We start from the raw sequence: 24,199 nt of genomic DNA, 5'->3' as shown, positions 1-24,199 counted from the left end.
ATCATTTTTGGTGGTGACAACAACTATTTCTCTCACTAACAACAACGATTGAGCACTATTCCTCACACTGACACCACCAATAATAGGGGTCTATTCTACCCACTGACACCAATAATGAGGCATTATTTCTCCCACTGACAACAACAATGGGGCACTATTCCTTCCACTGATATCAATGACGGGGCACTATTGATCTCCCTAATACCAAAGATGCATTGTTTTCTCCCACTGATGCCAGGACAATTTGTACCCCCAATGGCCACAGTCTTGCCCCAAAGTCTGAAGAACAGTAAACTAGCCCTTTGTTTATCATGTTTGGAGACCCCTGCTCTAGGCACATTGTTAAAATACATATATATTATGTATACTATTTTGGATGTCAAAGGACTTCCAACTCTGTTAGCCATGTCGTGAATTACCATATTTATCAGCGCAAAACATGCACGGGGACAAATCATGTGTGTGTTATACACTGATTTCTTGCTGCCTCAGAGGGGAAGGAGGGGGCGAGCGCCGTCGGATTACACAGAGCCACGATCTCCTATATACCTGGCGCTCAGTCACACACAGTACGCCTCCTCGTCGGCATTGGACCACTGTTCTGTATCATAGGAGCCAGACCAGGAGGCGGGACTGTGAGTGACTGCGAGTGCCGGGTACACAGATTGCGGCTGTGTGTAATCCTGCACTGGTGAGGCTGCAATGATGGGCAAAGGCGAGGCTGCATATGGGCACTGAGCAGGCTACACTGATGGGCAATGGAGAGGCTGCAGATGGGCACTGATCAGGCTGCAATGGAGAGGCTGCAAATGGGCACTGAGCAAGCGTCAATATTCAGAAATAGAGAGGCTGCAAATGAGCACTAATCAGGCTGCAATAATGGGCAATTTAGAGGCTGCAGATGGGCACTAATCAGGCTGCACTGTTGAGGCTGCAGATGGGCAATGTTGAAGCTGCAGATGGGCGCTGAGTAGACCGCAATGATGGGCAATGGAGAGGCTGCAGATGGGCACAGATCAGGCTTCACTGATGGGCAATGGTGAGGCTGTATTAATGGGCACTGATCAGGCTGCACTGATGGGCAATGGCGAGGATGCATTGATGGGCACCGATAAGGCTGCATTGATGGGCTGTGACCCTTATTTGCTTCAAAGTTCTTTATTTTAAATTTAAGTTTTTTTCCTGAAACTTCCCTCCTAAAATTAAGGCGAGTGTTATACGCCTGTGCGTGTTATATGCCTATGCGTGTTATACGTCGATAAATGCGGTACTTAGCTTTGTCACGCTGTACAGCCAGGCATGTCATACACTTCTTTTCTAGCTCAACAACTGATTTTCCTACATCACCTCTCCTCCTTTAGCCTGGCTACAAGACAATGCTTCCTCCTAATCCCCACCCGTGACACCCATGTCCAATTAGCAGGGTGGTGACCCAAAAAGAAGTAAAACCGAACCATAAAGAGTAGCAGAGGCCTCTTGCTGACTGTGTGGCACAGGTGTGCGTGAATCACTGGACTAGCTAAACAGAAAAAAAAATATTTTTCAGTCATACTTACCTGTAAAATATATTTCTTGGAGTACATCACGGGACACAGAGCAACCATAATAATGACTATATGGGTTATATGCCACCTACTGGTAGATGGACACTGCCACATAGTCAAACAAGAAGCCCACTCTTATACAACCCCTCCTACACAGAAAGGACCTCAGTTTTGTAGCAAAGCAAAGAATATCCCCAAAAATATGGGAGGGACCTCTGTCTGTGATGTACTCCAAGAAAAGGATTTTATAGATAAGTATGATGGAGAAATCCTATTTTCTTTATCGTACATCACGGGACACAGCGCAACCATAATAATGACTATATGGGATGTTCTAAAGCAGTGCCCTTGGGGAGAGGGAGAAACAATCACAGAAACTGCCACCTGAGAAGGACTCCTTCTGCCACCCAAAGCGTACTGTGGGCAAAGCCGTATCCTCCGTGGCTTTGATATCTATCTGGTAAAGTTTTGTGAATGTATGAACAAAAGACCATGTATTAGCCTTAAATCCTGAACCACTGACACCTGATGGCGGATGGCCCAAGATGCCCCCACACCTGGTAGCCAGTGTTTTTACAAAAAAAAAGGGGTGAGGGACCTTGCTCTTTCAAGCCATAGGCTCGAATAATTACCTGGCAAATCCAATGAAAATAATTAACTTGGATGCCTCCTGCCCATCTTGGGTTCTACTGGCAGAACAAACCAGGATTTCTGACATGCACCGACAAATCAAGTTCAGACCGCCAGAACTAACTCCAGAATATGCAGTGATCTAACTCCTGCCAACTGAGAATCAGAAAGAAGGCAAGACATTGTTTTGATTCAAGTGAAACCTAGACACCATTCTAGGCAAAAAATGGATGAGGACACAACGTCACCTTATCATGATGTGAAACCAAGAACAGCTCCTTGCACAAAAGAGCTGGCAACTCCAATACTCCACTTAGTGAAGTGAAAGCCACCAAAGAAGCCCCTTTAAGAGATAAAGGACCGACAGAATCCCACGGTTGGTTCAAAAAGTGGCCTCTGCAAGGACAGTCAAGCTCAGATTCAAGTCCCAAGGACGCAAGAATGGCCTGACAGGCGGGACTGTCTACGTTACATGCTGTATGAAGTATGAATCAAGGAATGAGAAACAACACCTCTGGAAAAAAATGTATAGGGAAAAAACCGGATCCTTAACCACCTCAGTCCCTGAAGGATTTGCCCCCTTCCTGACCAGGCCATTTTTTGCGATACGGCACTGCGTTGCTTTAACTGACAATTGCGCAGTCGTGCAATATTTTTGTTAGAGAACCTTAGTGAACAAACAGCATCATGAAGGCCAAGGAACACACCAGACAGGTCAGGGATAAAGTTGTGGAGACATTTACCCACTTAAGGACCAGAAGAATTTCCCCCTTAGGCAGTGGTCATCCACACTGTCCTCAGGGCCCACTAACAGGCTAGGTTTGGAAGATAACTGAAATACATCACAGGTGATATTGTTTGCTGCTCAGTGATTGCAGTATTCTAGTCTACATCTCCCCAAGGTAATACATAAAACCCGGCCTGTTAGTGGGCCCTGAGGATAGGGTTGATGACCACTGCTCTTAGGGACTAGGCCATTTTTGCAATATGGCACTGGGTCGCTTCAACTAACAATTGCGTGGTCGTGCGACGCTGTACCCAAACAAAATTGACATCCTTTTTTTCCAACAAATAGAGCTTTCTTTTGGTGGTATTTGATCACCGCTATGGTTTTTATTTTTTGCGCTATAAACAAAAAAAAGACAATTTTGAAAAAAAAAAACACAAAATAGGGGATAGATTTATGGTATTTTTATTATTCTTTATTTTTTTTTTACTAATAATGGCAGCGATCTGCGATTTTTATTGGGACTGTGACATTGTGGCAGACAGATCGGACACTTTTGACACTTTTTTGGGACCATTGACATTTATACAGCAATCAGAGCTAAAAATAGCCACTGATTACTGTATAAATGTCACTGGCAGGTAAGGGGTTAACACTAGGGGGCGATCAAGGGGTTAAATGCGTTCCCTCACTGTGTGTTATAACTGTGGGGGGATGGGAGTGACTATATGAGACGTATCGTTGTTCCTACAGTAGGAACACATGATCTGCCTCCTCTCCTCTGACAGAACTGGATGTGTGTGTTTACACACACATCCCCGTTCTCGTTCTGTCACGAGCGATCATGGGTGCCCAGCGGACATTGCGCCTGCTGCAATAGTGTCTTAAAGAGCCGACATACACCTACGGTGATTTGCGCAGCCCTGCCAACCTGCTGCAGTATAACTGCGGCGGCTGGTCGGCTAGCGTTTAATGGTACTTAAGGCCAATCTCCTTTCCCGTACCGATTGGAGAAAGAAAAAGAAAATCTTCCACTCACATATTTCTGTGGGTGCCACTTCCTGGCTTCCCCCCAGGCAAAAAAAAAAGATTTCCAAGTCCTGTAATTGAAGTTCCCCAAAGCTGGCTTCCAGGGGCTAAACAGCGTTGAGATACAGGACTCAAGACCATTAGGTCCTGCTGGACTGGGTGTGTCCCAGGAGCAACCACCGCAAGACTCGCTAGGTCAGTGTACCAAGTCCTCCGGGGCTAATTCGGCTAACATTATTATCAGTGTTACCCCCTTCTGGATTCTTCCCAAAAGATGTGGCAGAAGTCAAAACGGAGGGGAAGCATCAAATAAGGGAGAATGGGTCCCTAAGGCATTACCAGTGCATCTACCCCTATTGCCAGTGGGACCCTCGTCCTGGACACAACCTGTCACAATTTGTTGTAGAACTTGGAATCTAGTAAATTCACCTGCAGAATTCCCCCTGCCACTATTCTATACTTGGAATATGCACCGACGATAGAGACAGCATTTGTGCTGTCCCAGACAGAATGTGGTTCCTGAGCCACATGTCTCCTGGTGCTGCCCTGGTGGTTGATATATATGCCCCTGCAGAGGCTTTTCCGGACATGACTGGTTTGTACCATAATCCAGAGCAAGGCGTACTAGCCAAAAGCTCCAAGATATTTGTGGGCAGTATACTCCCCTGTGGAGGCCACCCTCAAACCAAAGGGAGAAACCAGCATCAGTGGTTATTATCTTCCAACACCTAAAAGAAAGAACTCCACCTTTCTAGATTCCAAACCATCAATCACCAATCTTGCTCTGCAGCACCCCGAGAACAGAGCCTGAACGCTGGCCACAAAAAAAGAAAACAGACAATGTTCCCTGTAATTACAGAAATCTTTTTAAAAAGTTTTGTTTACTGCTTTTTAACATAACAAGTAAACACAAGACCCAATGGGCCACACATCAAAATAACTATTTACATTTCTTCAGCATTGACTCTCTCTTCCTCCTTCCAGACCCTCACTCAGTGACAGAATCAGAATAATGATAATAAGGCCACCTTTCCCTAATGACAATCAATAATACATTTCAATATGTCAAATAGTTACATACTGTAAATGTTGAATACTACAGCAGGTGTATTCCATTATGTGCCACTCAATCCGCCACCAATCTGCAGTGAGGGAACTGCACCACCAGCAACTAAGTGATTGGGTAGGGAACATCTTAGCCAATCTAGCTGGAGTAAAATAGATACGATGTAGGAATTTAAATTGGATGAGTTGCTCCCTAGCAGAGACCAATCTAATAAAAAGAATGTCCCATATATCATCCCAGTCATCCCCGTCAATCTAGGGGAACACCTCGCCCCACACTTTGCAAGGAGATCTCCTCCCTCACTGAACATTTGTTTATATATTTAGACAGGGCCTTGTCCAATGTGTCTTCTCTTAGCAGAGACTCCAAATCACAAATTTTCAGGGTAATACCAATATCTCCAAATTGGGCATTGTATGCATATCTGAGCTGAAGATAACGGAACAAGTGAGTATTGTCAGGGTGTCAAACTGCAGAAGTTTCCCACCACCCACTATGTCTTTCAGCGTCTTAATACCAAATTTAGTCCAGATGATTGGATCAGGGTACTCACAGAAGTGCATTCATTTAGGATTCTTCCAAAGTGGTGTGTGAGGAGAAATCTCAGACGTGCTACCCATCTTGGTTACTGCTACCCATTCCCTACTGGTTGCACGCAAGGATATTTTGAGCCTATATGGAGCCCTGACACCCCGACACGAGAGGTGCGACAGCACCTCATACGAACCAACAACAGACATCTCTAGTGTATTGGCAGTGTTATCCTCAGGTAGAGTAAACCAACTGTGTATGAATACTAGCTGACCAGCTAAGAAATACCAGTGAAAGTCTGGGACCGCCAGACCCCCTTGTTTCCACGCAGTTGTAACACCCGGAGTTTAATATGGGGGTGTCACCCCTGCCACAGGAAAGTCGTTAGAAGTTGATCTATTCTTTTGAATATATATCTTGATAGGAGAATTCCGAAATACATATAAAAACGGAGGTAAAAATTTAATTTTTACTAAATTCACCTTACCTATGAGAGTCAGAGGCAGATTCCGCAGGTTCTGCAGTCTGGATTTTAGTTTAGTCAAAACTGGATCGACAGTCAAAGCAATAAAGTCTAATACAGAGTTTGAGATATGTAACCCCAGATATCTGATCACCTCTACCCACAGCAAGGGACAATTTACGGGAATCTCACATCTGGGGGATGGCGTCTTAAGTGAGAAAATCTGAGGCTTTCCCCCAGTTGACTTTCAGACCTGAAAAATGAGCAAACTAATTAAAAATGTCTAAAGCTGCCGACAGGGAATTCTTGGAGTCTCGCAAGAAAAGAACCATATTGTCCGCATATAGTGATGTTTTTTCGGTCAAGCTACCCACCGTTATCCCCTGCACCTCCTCAAGGGCTCGCAAGGCTGCAGCCAAGGGTTCAATCATAATAGAGAAAAGACCCGGAGATAAAGGGTATCCTTGGTGAGTGCCCTTATACACTGTAAAAAATTCAGATAACATATTGTTTAGCTTTATGGCTTCTGTGGGGCAATGATATAGAATGTCGATCCACTTCTGGAACTGAGGATCGAACCCGAATATCTCTAGTACCACCCTCATGTAATTCTAGTCTACAGAATCAAAGACCTTTTCTAGATCGATAAAGACCAGTATCCCACCGCTACAAGTATCCGGACCTAACTGAGTGTGGGTGAAGATTAATATCCGTGGCCTTTTTGGGCATAAAACCCGTCTGGCCAGGTGAAATAACATGCTGTAGGACCAACATAAGTCTAGTAGCTAATAGTTTGGTCAGTATTTTGAAGTCCATATTTAATAATGAGATGGGCCTATAAGATGAACACTGTGCAGTGGGTCTTTATCCGGCTTAGCCAATAATACAATATGAGCCTCGTAGAAAGGAGAGGGGGAAGCTTCCCTTTTGAAAACAATCTATGTATAATTGCATATAATCTATGTATAATTGCAGCAAACTGGGTGCCAGGGTCTCTGAGTATTGGTGGTACCACTCAACTGGTAGACTATTGGGTCCAGGAGTCTTACCACTAGGGAATGACCGTATTGCGGAGACTAACTCCTGAACGCAGCATCCAGAAAACCACTAGGGAACTACTGTTGAGGATGTGTCCCCTGCCGTCGGGAGAGCCAAGAGTTTGCCATTTTTATCACCCTTTGCAGCTGTCAAGTAGTCACATCCTGATAATGGAGGGATACATTCCTTCTTGTGAACTGCAATTGAGCCAATGTGTCAGGAGAAGGTGAATCCGCATGTGCCTTAGCGCATTCTTGTTCTTTATCCTGAAGTTGTTTTTCTACACTATTCTGCTCCGTTCTCTGGGCTTTTATGGCTGATATGTACACCCCCCCTAGTGGTGGCCTTGAAGGCCTCCCATTCAGTTTGTACCATTGCTGATCCTTCTTTAATCTGCCAAAATGTATCCATGTGTGTTTTCAGCATCTCCTCCACAGTGGGTTCCCTCACCCATCTAGGAGACAGACGCCAAACCCTCTTTGAACTCTGGGAGCCTAGTTGTAAGGTAATCTGAAGTGGGGTGTGGTCTGATACACCCCCTGAAAGGTAGGATGCCCCAGCTACCAGAGGCAACAATGCCCCATTAGCATTACAGAAATCTTCAATGAGGCTGGAAACAACCAACCCGACACATGAAGCTGTGTGTTTCCTGATGACTATGGGCCTTGCAAACTACCTCTTGCAGAGAGAAGGATTCCCAGCGGATTGGGATCTATTGACTTAGTTGTACAGCCCCCCTGGATTAAGCAGTAAGTAGCAGTATATAGTCATGACTTATCTGCCACACAGTTCTCCCATGGTAAGTACTCCCATGGGCTGGTGTTATGTCTCAAGAGGCATTGCTGAAGCTGTGAACCTCATGGTAACATGGGCGCCCTTCCCCTTCCTGCCTATATAAAAATATGCCATACTGAGCGAGCCTGCATCATTAAACAGCACACTGCCTCCATTTGCCACTTGGAGAACAGACAGATTTCTCTCCTTTAAAAAAAAAAAAAAAAAAAAAAAAAGAGAAACTGCAAAAGTGCAAACTTACTATTCCTGCTGCAGGACTCTGAACATAACAGGAGTCAAAGCTTCACCCATCACGGCAAGCTTTGTCATAAAAGACTTTCAGGTACTGGGTCCCCCTTAATGTGAGGTCCACTCCCCTGGACCTGTATAACACCGTGCAGGAAAGCCCTTTGGTCAGAACGAACACTGCACAGGGTTCTGTTACGTAGGGTTCAGCTCCAAAAGGCTGCATTACAGGCAAAACCTCAAGGAATCTTCTCTCCTTCCAATGAGGCTCGGGTACCATCCATTTTGTCTGAAAGCTTTTTCAAATGGATGTGAATGAAGTCCACGATCCTAAATAGAACCGTTCAGACCTTAAAGTATGCTCCAAGAGCACATGTATCACATTAGTGACCATTCCACCTTACAAACACTGGCGAAAAAAACGGAGGTCCTTCCTGTGTAGGAGGGGTTATATATGGGTGGACTTCCTGTTTGACTATCTACCCATGTCCATACACCAGTAGGTGGCGTATAACCCATATAGTCATTAATATGGTTGCTCTGTGTCCCGTAATGTACGGTAAAGAAACATCTTTTGGCAAAAACACAGTGAGCATATACAGTATTTATTGCAACCATGTATGTAAAATGACCATGCTACCACAAAATTGCTTGTAAGCAAAGCCCATGCTGTTAAAGAAGAAATTCCTGTAGTGATGTTTGAACTGGCAAGAGGAACAGCAGCCTGCAACAGTTAGAGTAGGTACCCAAAATGTCCAATGCTGGTAGCAGCTGGGCAGCAGCAAAGTAGTGAAGTTTTAGAACATGGTCCTCCGAAAAGGTAAGTATACATGCTTTTTTTTTTTTTTTTTAAAGCAAATTTACAATAATTTTACAAATTATTTTGCAACTGTCCTGTGATGATAGGGTGACTTTTATTGTTTTTCCTGAGTTTCCTATACAATTTCTTAATACACAAAGTCAAAAATGTACTAAACATGCACAGTGATAATAAGCAATACTATTAAAGATGAATTCCAAGCAGATATGAATGACACAACTTTATGCAGTTCTGCATGTAATGCAATGCAGTGCAAGAAGCAGTCTGATAGGTGAATAGAGCAGAGAGGTGAACTCATGAGTGTGCTGCTTCTCCTTTCACTGTCCAATTGCAGGCTGGCAGTGGGTAAGAACCTGTAAGGGTTATTGAACTGCAGCATGGAGGAATCTGGTCTTCTGATCCGCCAGTAAGGATTATGCTCTGTGGCAATGATGTGTAAATGTCAGATGACAGGATGCACAGAAATTAAAATCCTTTTTCAGGTAAAAGCTCACTTATGTGTATTTCATCTGTACAATTAGCAGTTACCAGGTGTTCAGCTTTCGGACTGATTGGCGCAAAATTGCATCACTTTGATCAAAATAGGCATTACTTCTGATCAACAAGTTATTGCAAATTGGGATCAAGCACATGTCAGTTAGGTCCTAAAGAAAATATAGCTAGTGCTATTGAGATCATAAGCAGTTCACTTTATATTTTTCTATATAATCGAGTCTCCGGCTTATGCTACCCAGTCTAATGAAACCGATTACCCAGGTAAATGATTTATACGCGCTTTGTATATGAAGACAAACAGGAACTGTCAAGAACTCTACAATCCTTTTACTAAAAAAAACAAAAAAAAAAACACAACATAATTATCATTGTCGCATCACGTGATTATAAATTCCAAGCTGTAGCCTGAGAAAAAAATCCTTTTGATAATACCACCTAAAGGCTGGTATTAAGTTACATCTGACCAATAATGAGAACAATGTAGATTCATGTTTCACAGGTTCAGTAACTTGCTATAAAATGTGTTAGCTGCCTCTGACCAGCTGATATATCCTGAAGGGTGAAATCTATCTCAAGTGAAACTCAATTTGAAATATTTAAAGTTCATACTTCTGTCTCAGTGAGCCGCATATCTTCTTTTTTATGGCATTTTTTACTAGATATGTGCACATTCTGCCACAATGATCTGTAGCCTGTCAAGAATGGTTCACACCACTTCATGCTTAACCAATACCAAGTACAAGGGAAAAAAAGACAATATAATAAATGAAACAGCAGTTCCACAAAAGATTAAATTACCGTATATACTCGAGTATAGGCCGACCCGAATATAAGCCGAGGCCCCCAATTTACCCCCAAAAAAACTGGCAAACTTATTGACTCGTGTATAAGCCGAGGGTGAGACATGCCTGTCCATCCCTGTGTGTGTGTCCGTCCATCCCTGTGTGTCCGTCCATCCCTGTGTGTCCGTCCATCCATCCCTGTGTGTGTGTGTGTCCATCCATCCATCCATCCCTGTGTGTGTGTGTGTCTCCATCCATCCATCCATCCCTGTGTGTGTGTGTCTCCATCCATCCATCCCTGTGTGTGTGTGTCTCCATCCATCCATCCGTGTGTGTGTGTGTGTGTGTGTGTGTGTGTGTGTGTGTGTGTGTGTGTGTGTGTGTGTGTGTGTGTGTGTGTCCAGCCTACCTGTGTCCCGAGCCTTTGTCCCGAGCCTCCGTCCCGTGCCTTGCCTCCTTGCCTCCGTCCCGTGCCGTGCCTTGCTGCCGTGCCGCCGTGCCTTGCCTCCGTCCCGTGTCGTGCCTTGCCTTGCCTCCGTCCCGTCCCGTGCCGTGCCTTGCCTTGCCTCCGTCCCGTGCCCTCTTCGTCGGCGCCTCGGCGGCCATTGTAAAATTCAAAAGCCTCCGCCTTCGCCTGTGATAGGCGGAACACTGAATTTCCCAGCAGCCTGTGTTCCGCCTATCACGGACATCGTATCATCCTCGTCCGTAGTACGAGGATGATACGATGTCCGTGATAGGCGGAACACAGGCTGCTGGGAAATTCAGTGTTCCGCCTATCACAGGCGAAGGCGGAGCCGGAGGCGCGGCTTTTGAATGATAGAATGGCCGCTGTCTGTCTGCTCGACACGCTGATCGAGCGGGCAGACAGCGATGACTCGAGTATAAGCCGAGGGGGGCACTTTCAGCCTCAAAAAAGAGGCTGAAAATCTCGGCTTATACTCGAGTATATACGGTACTCTTAGTTGTTGAATGACAGCTACAGTATGCCATATGGGTGTAAAAATAGACTGTGCAAGCCATATTATCTTACAATATACAGTATTCTGTTTGTAATGGTGCTTCTATGAAAGCACCAGTGCAAACTGGTGCCTTCATAGAAGTTGGTATGTTAATTTTTCTAAGGACAGCAACATGCTACGAAAGTGAATAAGCGGGATGTTAAAAATATAGCCCATCCTTAAATAGGAGGACCAAATGGCTTTACCCAAGGGGGCAGATTTATGCACACTGTAGCAAAAGCTGAGTTTTTAGCACATACTAATCTGATTCCAAAATCACAAACCCAAACTATGAAGTGTGAACTATGCTAGGCCACTTTAGGGCATATAGCAGGAGTCAGAGCCACCTAGCAAGTGCCCCGCAATCTGTCATGGTGTGAATGGACTCTTGAATGTAACATTCCAAAGACATTATTAAAAGTGACAATCTGATTTGTTGGAAAATACTTCTCACAATAGTTGGTTTTTCCAAATTTGGCTGATTTCACCAATATCTCCTAAAGTATTATTGGATGTAAACAGTTTGGGACATTAAAAGGATCCATTATATTAAGTGCCCAGACATGAGACACAAGTAAATTATAGTATGCTTTTCAAGGCCTTCTGAGTTGCTTTGACTTGTGCCTTTGATTTTAAATTGCTTTTCCATTTGCATTGACTTGCATGGGGAAGAAGGGAGCTCAGATACAATTTAAAGCCGATGAGTTTTAAATCAGAGCATATTCCCACCAACCATTAGTTCTTTAACCACTAGAGATCCGCGCTATAGCCGAATGACGGCTACAGCGCGGACCTGCTTTGCCGGGACTACGTCTATTGACGTCGTCCCGTGCACGAGTGGCCTGCGCGCCCCCTGAGGGGCGCGTGCGGCGCGCTCTGTGATCAGCGAGTCTATGAGACTCGCCTGATCATGGATCCGAGCAAGGAGTCGATCCCGACCCCTTACCACGTGATCAGCTGTCAGCCAATGACAGCTGGTCATGTGACAAAACAGAGCCGGTAATCGGCTATTTTTCCTCCTCGCGCTGACAGCGCGAGGAGAGAAAAAAAAGCTGATCACCGGCGGCCGTGATCGGGACATCAGTCCCGATCACGGCCGGCTTATCAGTGCCCACCTGCCCCCTGCCAGTACCACCCAGATATTAAAAAAATTGTCACCCAGCAGTGCCATCCATCAGTGCCCATAGTGCCATACATCAGTGCCATACATCAGTACCCACAGTGCCACCTATCAGTGCCCAAAATCTGCCTCAACAGTGCCACATATCCGTGCCCATCAATGTCATCTACCAGTGCCCATCAGTGCCCAGCAGTGCCACCTATCAGAGCCACCTATCAGTGCCCATCAGTCCCATCTATCAGTGGTACCTATCAGTGCCCCTTAGTGCCACCCATCCGTGCCACCCATCAGTGCCATCTTATCTGTGCCCATCTTTGCCCATCAGTGCCGCCTTATCTGTGCCCATCAGTACTGCCTTATCTGTGCCTATTGGTGCCACCTTATCTGTGCCTATTAGTGTCACCTTAACTGTGCCTATCAATGCCCACCAGTGCAGCCTATTAGTGCCCACCAGTGCCGCCTCATCAGCACATTTCAATGAAGGAGAAAAATAACCTGTTTGCAAAATTTTATAACAAACTTTTAAACATGATTTTTATTTTTATTTTGCATTTTTTTTGTTTGTATAGCAAAAAATAAAACTCCCAGCTGTAATTAAATACCACCAAAATAAAGCTCTATTTGTGGGGAAAAAATGATAAAAATTTAATTTGGGTACAGTGTTATATGGCCGCGCAATTGTCATTCAAAGTGCATCAGCGCTGAAAGCTGAAAATTGGTCTGGGCAGGAGGGGGGTTTAAGTGCCCAGTAAGCAAGTGGTTAAAGAACACATTTGCTATCAGCAACAAACTTCAAATAAAAAAATGGTAGGGAAGATGTCTGCAGTGTACAAATTCTTCCCTTCATAATCCCCATCTACTGATTTGCTGCTAGCAACTCTCAGCTATAACAATTTCCTCTTGATCCTCTGTTGCTGAAAGTAGAGTTGCCCTTAAATGCATTAAGTGATACCTGAAACATTTTGCAATCAGTACTGAAGGATTTACAGATTGCACTTCATCTACGAATACGAACAATTATACTGTACCTCGATACTGATGTTTTACCACACAACGAAGGTTGACCCATCTTTTGATAAAGTAGGCCGCAATCCGTAATGTGTTTCCTGAAAAAACAGGCACAGATATGTAAGAAATGGCTTTCTGATAAATGAAGCATTTGCAAACCCCTACCATCCCCTCCTGATAAAATCATGTACCTGTCCCTGCAAACTCCTCCACCCCCTCAAAAATTACATAAAATATCATGGCTATTGCCATTTTTTAAACCAAAGGAGTTTTTATTAGTACTCAAACTAGCATGAAATAACAACATCAACGCTGACAAAGGCATACACCTATGTTGTACATATTTAGTCAAAGGAATAGATGAGCAAAGTCTCTGCAATATAGCATACAAAGAAGGAATGTGTTATGCCCCGTACACATGACCAGAAATTCTGCCAGCAAAAGTCCGATGTGAGATTTTGGTCGGAAATTGCGACCTTGTGTATGCTTCATCAGACTTTTGCTGGAGGAATTCCAGCCAGCAAAAGATTGAGAGCAGGTTCTCTATTTTTCCGATGGAAAAAGTTCTGATCGGAAATTCCGATCATCTGTAGCAATTCCGATGCACAAAATTCGTACGCATGCTCGGAAACAATTCGACGCATGCTCGGAAGCATTGAACTTAATTTTCTCGGCTCGTCGTGTTGTATGTCACCACGTTCTTGACGGTCGAAAGTCCAGAGAACTTTTGTGTGTCCGTGCATATGCAAACCAAGCTTGAGTGGAATTATGTCGGAAAAACCATCCAAGATTTTTCAGACGAAAACTCTGATCATGTGTACAAGGCATAACAGACAATTGACAAGTTACAAAACTCTAAAGCCAGCTATAGATGGATCAAATCTTGGCTGGTTCAGTAGGGACTGACCAAGATTCAATCTATCTATGGGCAGGCTACTTGTACTGAAGTCAATAAATCGATCAACTTTAGGACAACCAGCCTGTTTTTTCATGCGATCACTGTCGGTGGCTATAGCAGTTAGCATTGATCATTATGTTCTGCCAGCCAAGAAGGCTCCCCACCGGCAAAACACAACAGCACCACGGAAGGGATTTCAACATTAACACTGACTGTGTTAATGGGTGAATAAAGCAATTTTCTTTCCTTCCACCCGTGGTGGAAGGAGAGAAAGTTGTATCATCTATGGCTTGCCTAAGCAATGAGTGTACAGTTAACTGCAGCCTCTAGTCACATGATACAGCCAACTACAAGCCTATCATACAGAATTGGTGGGTAAGTTTACAGTCAGTTTAGATAAGGAGACAGACTACTATCAGGGACATCTTTAAGGTAGGGCAAAAGGGGCAGCTGCCCTGGGCCCTGTCATTGTTGTGGGGCCCAAAGCAGCTGCCTCATATTTTCCAACAATCCCAGTTAAAATTCCCTCATCCCTTGAGGTTGTAGTCCCGTGCTGTGTCCTGATATCTCAGTGTGAAGTTATGTTACTAATGCGGCCCAGCTCTGCCCTATTGTTGTGTATAGATGACTCCCCTGCAGACCCTGTGTTTACATGTAAATACTGGAATTGATAAGTAAATAGCTGCAACATTCATATGTAAATAGGGGCGGACCGGCAGCATTTATATGTAAATAGAGGTGGTATTCATATGTATATCATGCCTCCCTGAGGTCATATCCACCATCACCTATTCTGAATGCTGCCCACTGGGGAGATAAGGGGGCATTCTTGAAGGTCCTGCCTACAACTGTGGTCATTAAGCCTACCATCAGTATGTTCTGCCAAGGTAAGCAAATTGGTGGAGGTGAGGAAAGTGGGTGCAAAGATGAGCAGAGGAGGCAGGTAGAGTTAAAGGGGAGGGGGATTGGAATGGAGAGGATGGGAGAGGTTTGGGGTGCAGAGGTTAGCAGGGGTTTTAGGATTGCAAAGGTGTGCTGACAGGGTGGATAAAGATGCAGGTCATGTGTAGGGCAGTCCATTCATTTCAATGGGCTGCTCTATGCTCTACACATGCGGAAGAAAGTCCCAAACCCTTTTTCAAAATCACGCGGTGCCAAGACACATATCAGCAAATGCATGAGGGTGTCATTAACAATTAATGGCACTGCTATCTGCTAAAGGGAAGCATGTTTCTATGGTGTCAAGAAATCGATTTTGCATGCGTTCCCGACACACGCAAATGTGAACGCAGGCTAAATGTCTCAGTTACATTGGTGGTAAGTTTAAATCTTCTCATTACATTGGTGCTTGGTGTAGAATCATTCATCCCCCTCATCACAACTACACTATATTTTACAGATTCAAGATGCAGATATACCCTGCAGATATACCCTTCTCTAACAGCTTCTCCTAAGTCTCATGCCTTGCATTGAATTGTAACTGTACTGTCTCCCTTAAAATTGTAAAGTGCTGGGCACTTTATAAATCCTGTAAAATATTATTATAATAATCCAACTGCTGCTGCCTGTCAAGAGTCCCTGCTTTGTTTGTAGTTATATACTATAACATTTGACAAGGTCATCTAAACATACGAAGGAACATTGTGAAAATCTCCATGGTAGGTGCTGCAGTGGCACAGGTAGAATGATATCACAGATGAAATGTAAATAAAATTGTGCCTTTGGGGAGGCCACAGTGGCCATCTAAAAGTCCTTCTGCACTCTGGGTCTGTCATAGTTTTGCAAATAGGGAGACGGTATAGGATACCTTTTGTAGAAATGTATTTATTCTTTAAAAGAAAATGTTCCATGAAACTTGGTAAATGTTTTCAAAAAACCCTATCTGAAAAGTTTACAGACTTCTCAGTAAAGCCATTTTTAATTGGTTGGCCAGTGAGTGTATTTTCCACCCACTAGGTGTTTCTAAACTTCAATAGTTTTCTTGACAGAATTGTGAGCTCCAAAAAAGTTACTCCTTTGGCACTTCACAAGCTCACCAGATTTACCAGTCCCTCATGATGACAGTGGGAAGAGGCTACAACAGTCCTCGCACAGGTTGATGTTTTGTTTCAGAAGAAGCCTTAAGATGTTTTAAACACTTGGGTGTTGCACTCACTTATATGTGCAACAACCACATTGCCCAGAACTCCTACTGCTGGAAAGGTTTTTTGCATAAAATGTTTTTGTAATACAGTGGGGAGGAAATAGCTAACGTTTCACAGGAAGAAATTCACCATCTCTAAAGTCAGTGTGAAATATCAACAATGAGACAGCATGTGACAGAATCTGGAATTCTTCCATACATGAATATATCCTTTTAATGGCTGCGTGCCACTAAAACAATGCTATTATCTGTACTGTACATCACCCCTAGGCCTCATTAACCAGAGTCAGTAATAATTATCCACCCATAGAAAGTGCTGTGTATTTTATGTTGGCACAGAAGCAGAACATGTTGGCAACATGTCACGTTATGGCTATGACACTCTTCATTCACTATGGTCAAAGTTATGTTTCATGTTCAAATCTTTCCAATGAGATGTTTTACCAAAAAATAGAAAGTGATCTGTAACACAAGGGAACAAGTACAATCATTTTCCCATCAGGTAATTCCATGAATATGGAATCTAGACTGAAATAAGATCACCCATCAGGTAATTCCATGAATATGGAATCTAGACTGAAATAAGATCAGTTGGCTCAAGGCTATAGATCCCATAAATGTAGTCAACATTCTCCTATTGTGGCAACAGGGCTACCTAAATGCTAGGTGAACATCACTGAAGGTGCTTTGCTCATAAAGGGGTTAACTAGAAAGCATTAGTGAGTACTTGAGTCATTGGCATTGATGGTTAGGAAAGTATTTCTAAAGAGGTAGAACTTCTTTGGTCCAGACTCAGACAGACAGATTACAAATGTATGAAATTCAGCATGATGTCCAGTAATGCTGTGTACACACGATCGGATTATCCGGCGGACTTGGTCCGATGGACCAGAGTCCGCCAGACAATGCTCCCGTGTGTGGGCTTCCGGCGCACTTAGAAAGAAGTCTTGACTCAAAATTGTTCCCTGGACTCGGCAGTCTGGCGGACAATCCGCCCGTCTGTGTGCTAGTCCGCAGGACTTTTGAAATGAACGGACTTGCCCACACACGGAGAAAAGTCAGTTCATTTTGAACGTGACTCCAGGTAGACGGAACTAGCCAAGGAAATGAATGTCGTCGCCTCCATCGGCGAGATTGACACCTCGCTAGCCCCTTTACCTGGTATGGATTTAAAGGGGGTCCCCCCAAAGTCCATGGCAGACCCTTATCCGAGCACACAGCCCAGCCGGTCAGGAAAGGGGGGGGCTGAGCGAACCAAAGCACCTTGTCCCCATGTTGATGGGGACAAGGGCCTCTTTCCGACAACCTTGGCCGTTGGTTGTCGGGGTCTGCGGGCAACAGCGACAGAAGACCAGGCCAACGCTAGTAAGAACTGGAAGAAGAAATCGGAGGCCCGACAAGAAGAACCGAAAAGCGGGACAGGACCCCCGAAGTCGGAAGAAGACCCCCGGATGGCGGCGACAACGAAGGAGAAAGCCGGGCTCCTCCGCTAGTAAAAGAGCTACCAAAAGAGCAGAATATAGCGGAGGAGTCCGGCAAGAAGACCCCCGAAGTCGGAAGAAGACCCCCGGAGCTGTCTAAAAGTATTTTAAAAACCTGTGTTGTGTTTTTTTAATGTACACTTTTTTCCCCAGATGAATGGGTAGGGGTACATCGTAACCCATACTCATTCACATAGGGTAGGGGGCCGGAATCTGAGGGCCCCCTTATTAAAGGGGGCTCCCGGATTCTGATAACCCCCCGCCCGCAGACCCTGACAACCAATGGCCAGGGTTGTTGGGAAGAAGCCCTTGTCCTCATCCACATGGGGACAAGATGCTTTGGGGTGGGGAGGCCGCAGGGCCCCCCTTCCCCAAAGCACTCCCCATGTTTAAGGCACGTAACCTGCTATGGCTCAGGAGGGGGGTGCTCGCTCGTTGGAAAGAGGCCCTTGTCCCCATCAACATGGGGACAAGGTGCTTTGGTTCGCTCAGCCCCCCCCTTTCCTGACCAGCTGGGCTGCATGCTCGGATAAGGGTCTGCTATGGACTTTGGGGGGACCCCCAATGCCGTTTTTTTGGCGTAGGGGTTCCCCTTTAAATCCATACCAGGTGATGGGCTCGCAAGGTGCCAATCATGTCGATGGAGGTGGCTACATTGACTTCGTTCACTAGTTCCATCTACCTGGAGCCACGTTCAAAATGAACAGACTTTACTCCATGTGTGGGCAAGTCCGTTCATTTCAAAAGTCCGCTGCAAAGTCTGGCGGGTTGTCCGCCGGACTAAGTCTGCCAGATAGTCTTATTGTGTGTACACGCCATTACTCTCCCTAGAAGTTATTGTCTTACAAAAATAATATAAGTGCAATTCTTAAACAAATGTTAGGAAGAATACTCCAGAATGTTATGAAGAGTGATCAGATGCATTGCAATTAATTGCAAAGTCCTTCTTTGGCATGAAAATTAACTTAATCGCATAAAAAAAACATTTGTGCTGCATTTGTGAAGAAGGCTTCAGGGTGCCCAAGAAAGTCCAGCAAGCGCCAGGACCGTCTCCTACAGTTAATTCAGTTGCAGGGTCGGAGCACCATCAGTGCAGAGCTTGCTCAGGAATGGCAGCAGGCTGGTGTGAGTACATCTGCACGCACAGTGAGGCGAAGACTTTTGGAGGATGGCCTGGTGTTGAGAAAGGCAGCAAAGAAGCCACTTATTTCCAGGAAAACATAAGGGACAGACTGATATTCTGCAAAAGGTACGGGGATTGGACTGCTGAGGACTGGGGTAAAGTCATTTTCTCTGATGTATCCCCTTTCTGATTGTTTGGGGCATTTTTTTACCTTGTCAAGCAAGTGATATATAAATTAGTCCTAAATGAGCCTTAGAAGTACCTTTTTTATGATTTTTATTTTCCTGTATCTTCCGGGTATCATCCGCATCATTCTTTGTCCTGTTTGATGAAGCCGATGCGGACGTCATTTCCGCCCTTCGTTCGTATCCCTGCCGAAATCTCGTGTATGCACAGTAGCATCGTAACCAAGCCTCGATCGCCGTTACTACGGCAAGAGAGCATTCTCAATAAGAACACTAACTTAGATAATGATAATGACACAGCAGGCAGATGAAGCTGAAACAGCACACAGTGTGTGCCATCAATGAAGAAACATAGTGCGCAAGCACGGGTGACGTCACAGGACAGATGAACGCGATTTGCATCGCAAAGACAAATGTGAGTATACTTTCACAGGCAGTGATCAGCTGCCTGTGCTATGTAGATTCCATTGATGTGAAGTTGTAGAGGAGGGTTTACAACCACTTTAAACCCATTAAACATTTGTGGTCAATCCTCAAGGAAGCAGGTGAACAAAAAAAACCTCCACAAATTCTGACAAACTTCAAGCATTGATTATGCAAGAATGGGCGCCCATCAGTCAAAATGTGGCCCAGAAGTTAACTGACAGCATGCCAGGGGCAAATCGCAGAAGTCTTGAAAAAGAAGGGTCAACACTGCAAATATTGACCCTTTGCATAATCTTAAAGTAATTGTCAATAAAAGCCTTTGACACTTATGAGATGCTTGTAATTATACTTCAGTATACTGTAGCAACATCTGCCAAAAAGATCTAAAAACGCTGAAGCTGCAGACTTTGTGAAGATTTACATTTGTGTCTTTCTCAAAACTTTTTGCCACGGCTGTGCATTTACTTATGTGTTTTTTCCTTTTAAGACCCTACAAGTACAGTAAATACCTACTGACTCAGCATTCAGCTCTAAATTCCTATTGGGACTGACTATGCAGTGTCTTCCCACTATTCTCCCCACCTCACTCCTCTTACCTCATCTCTACAGGAGGAGTTTTTTTAGAGTTTATTAGGTTTCATAGATTTTCAGTATAAAAAGATAAATAACATCAACACTCTGTGCATGAAAAGGAAGGTACTTTACAGCAACCAAATATGCCAGCTGTCCGAAAACAGCGCATTAAGAATCCAAACTCAGGGAGATGTTCTAAATAAATATAGCGTCCCTTCAAAATTCAGAGCAAACAATAAGAATAATCTAAGGGGCCCCTAATAATTGGTTACTAGTACCTTAACACGAAAGGAAGTCAGTAAAGAGAAAATAAGAGCCACACCAAGAGAAGATAGAACAGAGGCAAAGAAGAGATAAAGAGAATTTAGGTAAAGGGGGGTACCTAGTCAGACAGTCGCCCAAAGAGAATTGCAGACAAAAATCCGATGTAATGGTCAAAGGAAAGTTTGTCAGAAGTTGAAAAATCGATTCAAGTGTACCATAGTGCCAGAAACTTTGGGTAGCATTTAATTATTCCATCTTCATGACATGATTGAGTTCCACTACCAACTCCCTGCTAGTGGGAATTGTAGTAATTGTAATATATGATTGGGAGACGTGCTAATCCTGGAGTTTCTGGCCAGGTTTTTCTGGTGATCAGGTGACAAAGCTGAAATATGGACTTCCAGAAAGGTTGGATACGAGAACAGATCCAGCACAAGTGTAAAAGGGTGCCATCTGATTCTCTGTGCCTCCAACACCAGTCAGGGATTGATATGATTTATGATTTGTTGCAGTATGTACCGCCTGGTCATAAGTTTAAAGTTCCAATCCTGGGTTTGAGTGGCTATACTTGTTTTGAAGGTTAAGGAAAGACTTATCCCAGTCCTCTTCTGAAACAAGATGTCCCAAATCTCTCTCCCACTCCCGTACATAAAAGGGAACTGTCAGGACCGGAATTTGAACTCATAACCTGTGCTTCGCCTTACCATAGCTCTTCTTGCCGAGCTACTTGCAATGCTGGACAGCATCTTGTCTGATCCTTTTTTAATCTTGCCTTGTACTTTGCTTCTGGTGAACCTTGAACTCCTTGCTCCTCCCATGACCTTCCTATTTAAACCATGTCTTTGCATTTCCTGTTTGCCAGATTGTTGAGCTTTCTCTGGCTGACAATTCGCAGCGTTTTTTACCGCGATTTTGTGCAGGGCAAAAGGTCACCAATGTTAAAAGAAGAAAAACGCCCAAATCTGCTCAATTCGAGCGACAAAAAAGGGTGCGGAACTTGTTTGAGCTTCAGGCGTTCGGCTTCAGGCGACATGTAGTGGAGATGTGAACCATCTCCATTGAGAATAATAGAATTTTTCCACTCTAGCATTTTGTAGCTTCAGGCTTCAAGCTACAAAACGCTCAGGTGTGAATGGGGTCTTAATGAAGTTCACATACACTTTAGGTTTTAATAAAAAAAAATAAAGAAACTGCAAGTAAATTTTTTTCTGTGTGAATGGAGAGAACCTGAATGTTGCATATTCTCTGCATATTTATTACAAAAGTGTGATTGGGGAAAATAATCCATTATGGCATTAGTTGGCGTTGAGTATCATAGATGATAAAGTATGCTTCTCAACTCCATCTAGTGGCCATAATGCAGTATTTGCCCCATTCACACTTACTTTTCAATAGATAACATTTAATCTGTGGAGAATATAGTCTAAGGCCGCGTACACACGCGCGGACTGTTGGCCCAACCTTGTCCGCTGAACAGTGTTTGGGCGGACAGTCCGCTCGTGTGTGGGCTTTCAGCGGACAGTTTCAGCGGACAGTTGGACGGACAAGGTTTTACGGAAATTCCGAAAAACTGTCCGCTGAAACCTTGTTTCAACGAACAGTCCGCCCGTGTGTAGGCTTGTTCGTCAAACTAAGTTCTGCGCATGCTCAGAAAGGATTTTCAAGCCGAAAGTTATAATGCAGTGTATAGGACGTCGTATTTTGCGTCCCGTCGTACGTGCCGTTCACGTCATCGCGCACGGTTTCAGCAAACTGTTCGTTCGTCGTGTGTGGCCATGTCTGTCCATGCTAAGTTTGAGCGGACTGTTCGCTCAAACTGTTGGACGGACAAAGTTGGGCCAACAGTCCGCGCGTGTGTACGCGGCCTAAGAACATTTGATTTTGCCCCATTCACACAGAATGAATATTGCACATCGTTTTGATACACGAACAGCTAAACATTTTTTTTCAAATAAACTCCCAAAATTGCACATATCCTGACTCACATAAGTGATTTTATTCCCTAGACAGACATTGAAAATGTTATCATGATAATATGTACATATGAAGGTATATAGATTTTGACCATCTTTCTGTGTTATCCACTGATGTACTATATTAATTTGCCATGCAGTTAGCATTGGGGTGCATCCAAGGAAGGACAGAGATAATCCCCCCTGGCAGTTTTTATTGTTTGTTTTCTGTTTTTATTTTTTTCTGTTTGTTATTGTTTGCATACATTAACAACTCATAAAATTTTCCTATAAAAAATAACAGACATTTATTACATTTTTATCTAACTGAATCCCGAAACAAGGCTCACCTGTTTTCATATTAATAGCTTGCAAGTTTTTATTCCTGAAAGGAAATTGGAGGAACTGAGACGTCCAGTGTAATTCCAAGACCTCTTTGTGTTCCTCTCTTACCCTGCCAATTCATAATCTTCTAATTCCATTCAAGATTGTGGACACAAGAGGAATCTTGTTTTCTATAAAACAATCCTCTGCTTTGACAGTGTTTTGCCATTTTATCCAGGCAGGGCTTGAATGTGTGACATAATACAGCACTATGATTGTGGGGCAATGACATTTCGTTTTTAAGCAGATTCACAAGTCTGGGTGCCCTCACATTGTGATGGAAGACGTCTGAAAAGCCATGTCTGTCTACACAGCACCAAACATTGCTTTCACGTCTTTGTTCTTCCTGAATACACAGACAATGAATCACTTTTTTTTTTTTTTTTAACGTGATCACAATTTAAGGAAATACTCATAAATCCGTGCTAATTTCAAAATGGGATGTCTGTTGGTCATCCTTTTATGTGTGGGTGGTATTTTCTTCCACAGTTATTTTACTTTACCCCATCATATTTTCTTATTTAATATAGGTATAGGATTTATGATGGAATGGTTTGAAGTGTCAAAATACAAAAAAAAAATTAATTATATGTTCATTAAAGCATACCTTTACTCAAAAGTGAAAGTAACACTTATTCAACTCCCCACCCCCTAACACTTTTGACTTTTTATTTTACTTTATGGGGAACGGTTATGGTTTTTGACAGGTACCCCTTCCCACATCCTCAATTCTCACCTAGGTGAGAATGACATGCACTTATAGTGCCTTGAAAAAGTATTCTTTCCCCCTTGAAATTTTCCACATTTTGTCAACCGTTTTGGCCTAAAAGAAAAACAATATGTGTGGCGGGAAAACTAACACTGCACATCACCCTGAACCCACCCATCTCCACTGTGAAACATGGTGGTGGCAGCATCAAGATGTGGGGATGCTTTTATTATGCAGGGACAGGGAAGCTGGTCAGAGTTGATGGAAAGATGGATGGAGACAAATACAGGGCAATCTTAGAAGAAAACCTGTTAGAGTCTGCAAAAGACTTGAGACTGTGGCAGAGGTTCCTCTTCCAGCAGGACAATTACCCTAAACTTACAGCCAGAGCTAAATAGGAATGTTGTAGATCAAACCATATTCATGTGTTAGAATGGTCCAGTCAAATTCCAGACCTAAATCCAATTGGGAATCTGTGGCAAGACTTGAAAATTGCTGTTCACAGACGCTCTCCATCCAATCTGACAGAGCTTGAGCTATTTTGCAAAGAATGGGCAAAAACTTCTCTGTCCAGATGTGCAAAGCTGGTAGAGGCATTAAGAGTTGCCCTTGTGCCTTGTAGTCAGTGTTCAGTTCTTTCTCAAGCTACAAAATTGGCACTTTGGGATATTCTGCTTCCATTTGGGGTGGTGGCAGATTGTGAAATGGAGATATGAATTTCCTGCTGAGGGCTTGAAATGCATCTTAGACACAATCTGGCCCTCTGTATGGGATAATTTGAGGTTCA

General features: G+C 43.8%; 1 protein-coding gene across 2 annotated transcripts in view; it reads right to left on the bottom strand.

Moving 5' to 3' along the window:
- Window positions 1-24,199, bottom strand: part of SLX4IP (SLX4 interacting protein) — a 302,193-nt gene that overhangs the window by 65,849 nt on the left and 212,145 nt on the right. For both annotated transcript variants that reach the window (XM_077485897.1, XM_077485898.1), the window contains exon 6: window positions 13,295-13,372. In XM_077485897.1, the coding sequence (XP_077342023.1) occupies window positions 13,295-13,372 (78 nt within the window). The remainder of the gene's footprint in view (window positions 1-13,294; window positions 13,373-24,199) is intronic.

This window comes from Lithobates pipiens, unplaced genomic scaffold, assembly GCF_037356315.1.
Source record: "Lithobates pipiens isolate NorthernLeopardFrog02 unplaced genomic scaffold, aLitPip1_a1.2 Scaffold_18, whole genome shotgun sequence".
In the NCBI taxonomy this organism is placed as follows: Eukaryota; Metazoa; Chordata; class Amphibia; order Anura; family Ranidae; genus Lithobates; species Lithobates pipiens.
This window is presented reverse-complemented; position numbering and strand designations above follow the sequence as displayed.